General features: G+C 40.3%; 1 protein-coding gene across 2 annotated transcripts; it reads right to left on the reverse strand.

Annotated features, from left to right (window-relative positions):
• Positions 1–1,604: 1,604 nt before the first annotated feature.
• Positions 1,605–5,139, reverse strand: LOC147964227 (uncharacterized). 2 transcript variants are annotated; one of them, XM_087529171.1, is made up of 5 exons: positions 4,981–5,139; positions 4,667–4,846; positions 4,470–4,540; positions 3,251–3,317; positions 1,605–2,386 (listed from the first exon to the last, which is right to left on the reverse strand). In XM_087529171.1, the coding sequence occupies exons 1-5, from the start codon at positions 5,008–5,010 to the stop codon at positions 2,336–2,338; spliced, it is 399 nt and encodes a 132-aa protein (XP_087385297.1). In that variant the 5' UTR covers positions 5,011–5,139; the 3' UTR covers positions 1,605–2,335. The 2 variants fall into 2 exon arrangements, with proteins under 2 accessions (XP_087385297.1, XP_087385296.1); XM_087529170.1 differs by having other exon boundaries at positions 1,605–3,317.
• Between the last annotated feature and the right edge of the window lie 3,185 nt (positions 5,140–8,324).

An 8,324-nucleotide genomic window follows, 5' to 3' on the forward strand; every position in this document is an offset into this window, starting at 1 on the left:
AAGACATTACTTTTGGGATGACCCACACCTCTATAAAGGAGTAGACGGTGTTATTAGACGTTGTGTACCTGAGCATGAACAGGAACAGATCCTACGCAAGTGTCACTCTGAGGGTTATGAAGGACACCACGCCGGAGACAGAACTGCACATAAGGTATTGCAATCCGGTTTTTATTGGCCTGCTCTCTTCAAGGAAGCCCGTAAGTTTGTCTTGTCTTGTGATGAATGTCAAAGAATTGGTTATATTAGTAGACGTCAAGAAATGCCTATGAATTATTCACTTGTTATTGAACCATTTGATGTTTGGGGATTTGATTATATGGGACCGTTTCCTTCCTCTAATGGGTATACACATATTTTAGTTGATGTTGATTATGTTACTAAGTGGGTAGAAGCTATTCCAACTAGTAGTGCTGATCATAACACCTCTATTAAGATGCTTAAAGAAGTTATTTTTCCAAGGTTTGAAGTCCCTAGATATCTAATGACTAATGGTGGTTCACATTTTATTCATGGTGCTTTTCGTAAAATGCTTGCTAAGTACGATGTTAATCATAGAACTGCATCTCCATATCATCCACAGTCTAGTGGTCAAGTAGAATTAAGTAATAGAGAACTTAAATTAATTTTGCAAAAGACCGTTAATAGATCTAGAAAGAGTTGGTCCAAGAAACTTGATGATGCATTACGGGCTTATAGAACTGCATATAAGAATCCTATCGGTATGTCTCCGTATAAAATGGTTTATGGTAAATCTTATCACTTACCTCTCGAACTAGAACATAAGGCATATTAGGCCATTAAAGAGCTCAACTATGATTTCAAACTTGTCGGTGAGAAGAGGCTTTTTGACATTATCTCACTTGATGAAAGGAGAACTCAGGCCAATGAGAATGCCAAACTGTTTAAAGAAAAGATTAAAAGATGGCATGATAAAATGATACAAAAGCGTGAGTTTAATGTAGGTGATTATGTATTGTTATACAACTCTCGTTTAAGTTTGTTTGCAGGCAAACTCCTCTCTAAATGGGAAGGTCCTTACGTCGTCGAGGAGGTCTGTCGTTCTGGTGCCATAAAAATCAACAACTTCGAAGGCACAAATCCGAGGGTGGTGAACGGTCAAAGAATCAAACATTATATATCCAGTAATCCCATAAATGTTGAAACTAATGTTATTGAAACCATAACCCTGGAGGAATATATAAGGGACACTTTCCAAAACGTTTCAAACTCCGAAAAGGAATAGGTGCGTGGTGCGGTAAGTAAACCGACTCCAAAACAGTTCTAATGGCAATTTTTCTCCGTTTTGAAATATTTAAGAAAATAGAAAAATAAGAAGTAGTAAATATCTCCTGTTTTTGTTTCAAGATGTTTTCTGTCAGGGTTGTCAAGGCCAGGCATCATGTCGTCTCCCTCCTCCTCCAACAATGAGGGCAACGATGCTTGGCTAATGAAGATGGAGCTGAAGAGAGAAGAGCCCGGAGAGATCAACAAGGATGATGAGATCAAGAAGGCCATGGGGGATCAAGTTCCGGCAGTAGTAGAAGAAGACATCCTTCAACCTCATCACAATCTCTTTCCCCAACAGAGATTGAAGCTTTCAAGATGATTGAGTTAGCTCGCATTCAGAACAAATATCTCACAAGCACTATAAGAAATATGTCAACTTGTGACCCTCACTATTGGTCTTTGAAAGCTCATGGTTTTTCATTTGCGACCTTTTTGTGACCAAAACCAGAAGGTCAAAAGCTGGCGGTCATAAACTGAAATTATTGACCTCTGTAAAAGGTCATTGGTTCCACGACCAAATTTTTGATCACTAGCAACCTTCCCTGGCCACATAGGCATCCAGCGTGGTAAGCTGATGTGGCACAAGATTCAGCCCGGTCTAATTCGGTTTTCTACATGGGCCTAGCCCAACAATTCAGCCTTTTTAATGTATTTTTTCTTGTTCATTTTTGCTAGCTACATGGGCTTGGGCCATTAATTCAGCCTTTTTTCTAAGATGCAGCCTTTTACAATCTACTAATTTTTTATTTTTATCCTTTTTTTCCACTGGTCCCACCAGTCAGATTGGTCCCACTTGTCATGCTTATCACAAAATTGGTCCCATACATAAAAAATTTCAAAATCTATCAAACAACCATTATAACTTAGACCCCCTTATCTTTCCATTTGACGGGTATTCAAATCATATACACAATCATTATTTCAAACAATCCAAATAGCAAATGAAATTCGTCCAAAACAACACGGCATTAGTCTATTACAAACGTTACAGTATACTACAGCCCAGATAAGCCTACTACTGCCTACATTTACAACACATAATATGCTAGTGTTTGTTGATATGCTTCACAGCTTCGAACTTGGATTCGCACTTCACCTTTGAAAAAAACAAGAATGAACATATAAGATTAAGAATGTGTATAGAACATCAAATAGTAGCCAATGAGGGATCCAATAACTTACAAACAAGAATTGACAGCAAATGAGATGTACATAAATAGTATGACTAACACTAACCAGTATGCGTTCATGGAGTGACTAAAATGTTCTCACTATCTAGGATTTTTTTAGTATACAATATACTGACATGTGCAACTCTCTAAATTGATCATAGAAATGAAAACTGTAGGTGCGCTGCAGGCCAGATCATCATATTTGAGCATTAATATTTTTGTATTACTACACAGCAACTAAAGCACTAGGAGTACACATCAACTAGTAGCAGAACTAGAAGAAATAACCAAATTGAGTGTACACCAATATCATCAGGAACATGAGTATAACAAGCATCTTGCTTTACTGGGATACAGAGAATTACTAGGATACAGTAACACATACACATTGTTGATTTAACACGTTCAGAAACAGTCTAGTGTGTATATTGTACTCTGCAAGGCTTGATTTAACACAATGAGGAACATTATTGATTTAAAAAATGTCCCAAGAATGAACTACTCCTGCAAATATCAGAAGAGCATAAGCACACACTACATCTACTCCCCAAACAATCACTTGCCAAACTCACAAGAGCATAAGCAAAAGACCAGTGCATATTACCCAAGTTTCTTCAGTACTCGAGCATCACAAGGAAAAAGAGCAGTGCATCACTAGTGACTAAGTACAAACTAGTCAGATCTAGATGATATCAAACCGAAGCAAATCAGCCACATCAAAGAAAGGAGAAAGTGATATAGCTAAAGAAAAAGATGGATGGAGGCAAGATAGAGAAGCAGCAGCCAACCTCATACTTCTCGGTCCACAGGCTGGTCCCGGTGGCCTGCTGGTAGCAGTCAAAGATCCCCTTGATGCTGCAAGTATCATATGAAGAAGAAGAACAAAACGAAGCTGCCTTAGAGAGGTAATCAAGCAAGCAAATAGAAGCAACAGTGTAGTACAGAATGTATCACTATAGTAGGGGCATAATTTTTGTACTAGTTAAAATTGAACATGGTTTGTACTTCTCACATAAATCTTTACTCTTGTAAATTCAAAGCTATGTTTGATCCCAGACGACATGAGCTGATGATTATAATGTATGACACCCTACTGAAGCAACAAACAACTCCTGAATTATTACTACAAAGAAAATAGTTCTTCCCAAGCCTCCATTTTAACAATGTATAAATCTGCACAGGCATATACTGTTATGTCACTTCCTCCTAAGTATATAGTGACAGCCAATTTAAATTCAGCATACAAAGTAATAGATGTTGGACTGGAATATGCCCTGGTCACCAAATATTAAAACAGGTCTGTATACTCTTAACTTTTCAGTGTAGAATAGTTATGATGGGTTCGGTACTTTGGGTAGCTCCACTGACGGTCACAGGTCTGCGTGGTGCCCTTGCTGCAGAAAGCTCCTCTACTACTAAAGGATAGATGAGGTCGTGGTTACCTTCACGAGCCGATCACTACCTATTTTGCAGTACAAGATTGCACTTGTGTTGCTACAAGTAATAATACTATCAATTTGTCAAAACTGGTGGATGGTAAGAATATAACCTCCGCCGGTTGAAATTTGATCAAGGTAAAAAATTACTATACTCATGATCGTTGCATGTGTTTCCAATATTTAGTTCCGCACGTACTGCTCTACATAAGATTGATCTATTGTGTTTGGAACATTAATTACTTAACTTTGAGTTTAAGACTGAATCGGTAAGAGGAGATGCATACTGAAGCTGTCATTCCTCGAAAAAGAAAGAACAATACTACTGATGTTTGCATTCGACATGAACACAAGGTAAGATGTAACGCGTTAATCAACTTACATTAACTACTGGTAATTCAGAGTGAAGTTGTTTCTCAACACTACTAGTGTAATTAGCTAGCTAGGTGTGCGCAGGGAGGGAGGGAAGCTAGATAGGTAGCTAAGGATTTGAGTGACATTCAGAGAAATCAATGGATCGATCAGTCTAGTAGTAGTAACTGGGTGGGGATTGCAGCCTTAACAGACATACCAGAATTCGGCCATGTCGCTGGATGGGATCTTCTTGGAGAGTGATTCATAGAAGATCCTCAGGGGCTCCCTCTGTGAATTCAGGAAAGCCAAATTCATTGCAAAAAGGGTTCCCAAATTAGATGCTTGAACTGGAAGCATACAAGTATGATACTATGATGAAAGAAGAATTCAAGAGAGAGGGAATTAGTAGAGTACCTCCTCTGGGGTTTCAAACTTCTGGCCGGTGAGGGAGAAGACCTTGGGGGCCTTGGCCTTGCCCCGACCGCTAGCTGTAGTAGCAGCTTTCTTGGCGGTGGCTGTGGCGGCGGCAAGCTTGGCCCTGGAGGCGGCCAGCGATATGGACCTCCCGGCTCCTCCGCCTCCTCCTCCTTTACCCTGCACGCACGACAAGCCAAGCAAATCAAAAGAGAAGAGAGCGGATGAGATGAGATCAGACAGACATGGCAGGCGTTGACAGCACCGAAGATGTGCGCGATGATGAGAGGGAGGGAGTGGGTGTGCGGACGAACCTGGCGGGAGCAGAGCATGGACCTGGGCATGGTGACCGTGCAGCCGTCGCTGGGCGTGCAGAAGCTGCAGGCAGTCGTGGCGGACCGCGTCGGCGTCGCGCCACAACAGATCTCGGCGTCGCTGGCCTTACCCCGCAGCCAGTGCCGCGTGCTGCTCGATGAGGGCACCGACCTCGCCGCCGCCGTCACGCGCAAGGGCGCCGACTGCTACGTCCTCGCCGGGATCAGGTGTGGCGCGATGGGGGGCGGGGAGGAGATGGCGGCAGCGAGGAGATGGGGACGAGGGAGGAGTGCGGCGGTGGTGGGTGGGGGTGGCGGCGGTGCCTCGATCCGTGTGAGAAGCTCCATCAACGGTGGGTCGCGGCGGCGATGTGTGGGTGGGAGGGCGCGGTCGATGTGTGGGACGTGCACGCCGGATCTTGTCCAAGGGGAGGATGGAGCGGAGGGGAGGCCATCAGAGGAGGACGGATCTGGATCGGGGAGAGGGGCGGCTGGGGAGGGGTCTGGATCGGGGAGAGGGGCGGCGGAGGAGGAATCTGGATCGGGGAGAGGGAGACGGCAGCGCTTGACCTAGGGTTTCTTGGGAAGGAGGGAGGAAGGGAGAGACGCTGGATTAGTAGGAGGCGAACGGCTCAGACCGAAAACAGGGGGGTGATCTGTGTGCTGCGTCCTGATTGGTTCGAAAATGAGCTATTAAAAATTACTCTTCTTAGTGTTAAAAACAAGGGAGGTTTGTGAGGCAGCTACCAAAAATATTTTGCAAAATGGCATCACTAAAATTTTCACTTAAGTTAGACCACCTTTCATGGATAATCATCAATTTGATTGCATTTCCAATCTTTCTAGGTATTTTGAACTACATGTATCTTATAGTTTGCTATTTATTTTCTAAAAAAATCATTTTTAGATACAAAAGTAGTTATTTCATCATAGACAAACCAATAGTTTTGCATTATTAACCACCTAACTAAGAAGGGTCATGCGGGCAAATTTGATCACATTTTGAAATCGGCATAGGAGATTCACAAAAAAAATGGAAAACATTCGCATTGTGTGATTAATATGTCTACAAGGGTGCATATTGGAATGGCAAACGATGTTGCCTAAGGAAGTTTTCATTTTCTTTGGACGGAAAAACCATTTTCCATTTTTCGAGTGCCCAAAAGGAGGTTTTTTTGTGAAGGGCCTCCCAAATAATTGTTGCAAAATTGGACCAAATCAATTTTCTAAAATACAAGGACATATTTAATGCACAATTGACAAAATGGTTGGGTGTAAAAAGTTTTGATCCACCTCTCGTGAAAAAGACAAATTTCCGCCGATTCAACTAGAAGCGGGTCAAATTGAACTGCAGCTGCCTCATAGTTTGCTATTTATTTTTTACAAAAATCATTTATAGGTACAAAAGTATCTATTTAATCAGAGAAACACCAAAAAAATTCAAGATTCAACCACTAGCTAGGAACAATCATTCCCGCCGTTTTGACCGCATTTTGAAACGGGCATAAAAAATTCAAAAAAATTGAAAAATTGGGAAATCTTCGCATGGTGTCATTATATGTGGCCAAGTTCCCAGGAAAAATAACAAACATGTAATACAGAAATTATTTTAAAAAAGTGTTCTCAGAAACGAGCTATCACGTGTGGAGATTAGTGGCTTTCAAGCCAAATGATCAATCTTATGGCCACATTCATGGCATAGTTTGTTCAAATGATCTCATATTGTGCACAAGGGTGCATATTGGAATGGCAAACAATGTTGCCTAAGGGACTTTTTATTTTCTTTGCACGGAAAATTCATTTTCCATTTTCTGAGTGCCCGAATTGAGTTCTTTTTGTGACGGACCTAACATATATTTGTTGCAAAATTGGACCAAATCAATTTTCTAAAATACTAGGCCATATTTGATTCACAATTGACCAAATGGTTGGGTGTGAAAAGTCTTGATCCACCTCTGGTGAAAAAGACAAATTCCCGCCGATTTATCAGGAAGCGGGTCAAATTTGAACTGCAGCTGCCTCATAGTTTGCTCTTTATTTTTTTTAAATCATTTCTAGATACATAAGTATCTATTTAATCAGAGAAACATCAAAAGTTTTCCCAGATTCAAACACTAGCTAGGAACGGTCAAACCCGCCGTTTTGACCGCATTTTGAAACGGGCATAAAAAATTAAAAAAATTCAAAATTTGGGAAACTTTCGCATTGTGTCATTATATGTGACAAATTCCAGGAAAAATAATAAACTTGTAATATGGCAATTATTTTAAAAAAGTGTTCTCAGAAATGAGCTACCATGCGTGAAGATTCATGGCTTTCAAGCCAAATGATCAATCTTATGGCCACATTCATGGCATAGTTTATTCAAATGATCTCATATTATACACAAGGGTGCATATTGGAATGGAAAACAATGTTGCATAAGGGACTTTTTATTTTCTTTGCACGAAAAATTCATTTTCTATTTTCTGAGTGCCCGAATTGAGTTCTTTTTGTGAAGGACCTACCATATATTTGTTGCAAAATTGGACCAAATCAATTTTCTAAAATACTAGGCCATATTTGATTCACAATTGACCAAATGGTTGGGTGTCAAAAGTCTTGATCCACCTCTGGTGAAAAAGACAAATTCCCGCCGATTTATCAGGAAGCGGGTCAAATTTGAACTGCAGCTGCCTCATAGTTTGCTCTTTATTTTTTTTAAATCATTTCTAGATACATAAGTATCTATTTAATCAGAGAAACATCAAAAGTTTTCCCAGATTCAAACACTAGCTAGGAACGGTCAAACCCGCCGTTTTGACCGCATTTTGAAACGGGCATAAAAAATTAAAAAAATTCAAAATTTGGGAAACTTTCGCATTGTGTCATTATATGTGACAAATTCCAGGAAAAATAATAAACTTGTAATACGGCAATTATTTTAAAAAAGTGTTCTCAGAAATGAGCTACCATGCGTGAAGATTCATGGCTTTCAAGCCAAATGATCAATCTTATGGCCACATTCATGGCATAGTTTATTCAAATGATCTCATATTATACACAAGGGTGCATATTGGAATGGAAAACAATGTTGCATAAGGGACTTTTTATTTTCTTTGCACGAAAAATTCATTTTCTATTTTCTGAGTGCCCGAATTGAGTTCTTTTTGTGAAGGACCTACCATATATTTGTTGCAAAATTGGACCAAATCAATTTTCTAAAATACTAGGCCATATTTGATTCACAATTGACCAAATGGTTGGGTGTCAAAAGTCTTGATCCACCTCTGGTGAAAAAGACAAATTCCCGCCGATTTATCAGGAAGCGGGTCAAATTTGAACTGCAGCTGCCTCATAGTTTG

This window comes from Triticum urartu, chromosome 6A, assembly GCF_056163025.1.
Source record: "Triticum urartu cultivar PI428250 chromosome 6A, HENAU_Tu73, whole genome shotgun sequence".
In the NCBI taxonomy this organism is placed as follows: Eukaryota; Viridiplantae; Streptophyta; class Magnoliopsida; order Poales; family Poaceae; genus Triticum; species Triticum urartu.

Coding starts and splice junctions, on each gene's coding strand:
- LOC147964227 (XM_087529170.1), bottom strand. CDS start 5,010: ATGCCCAGGTCCATGCTCTGCTCCCGCCAG. Junction 4,847..4,980: donor CCATGCTCTGCTCCCGCCAG/GTTCGTCCGCAC, acceptor TCGTGCGTGCAG/GGTAAAGGAGGAGGAGGCGG. Junction 4,541..4,666: donor AGTTTGAAACCCCAGAGGAG/GTACTCTACTAA, acceptor CTGAATTCACAG/AGGGAGCCCCTGAGGATCTT.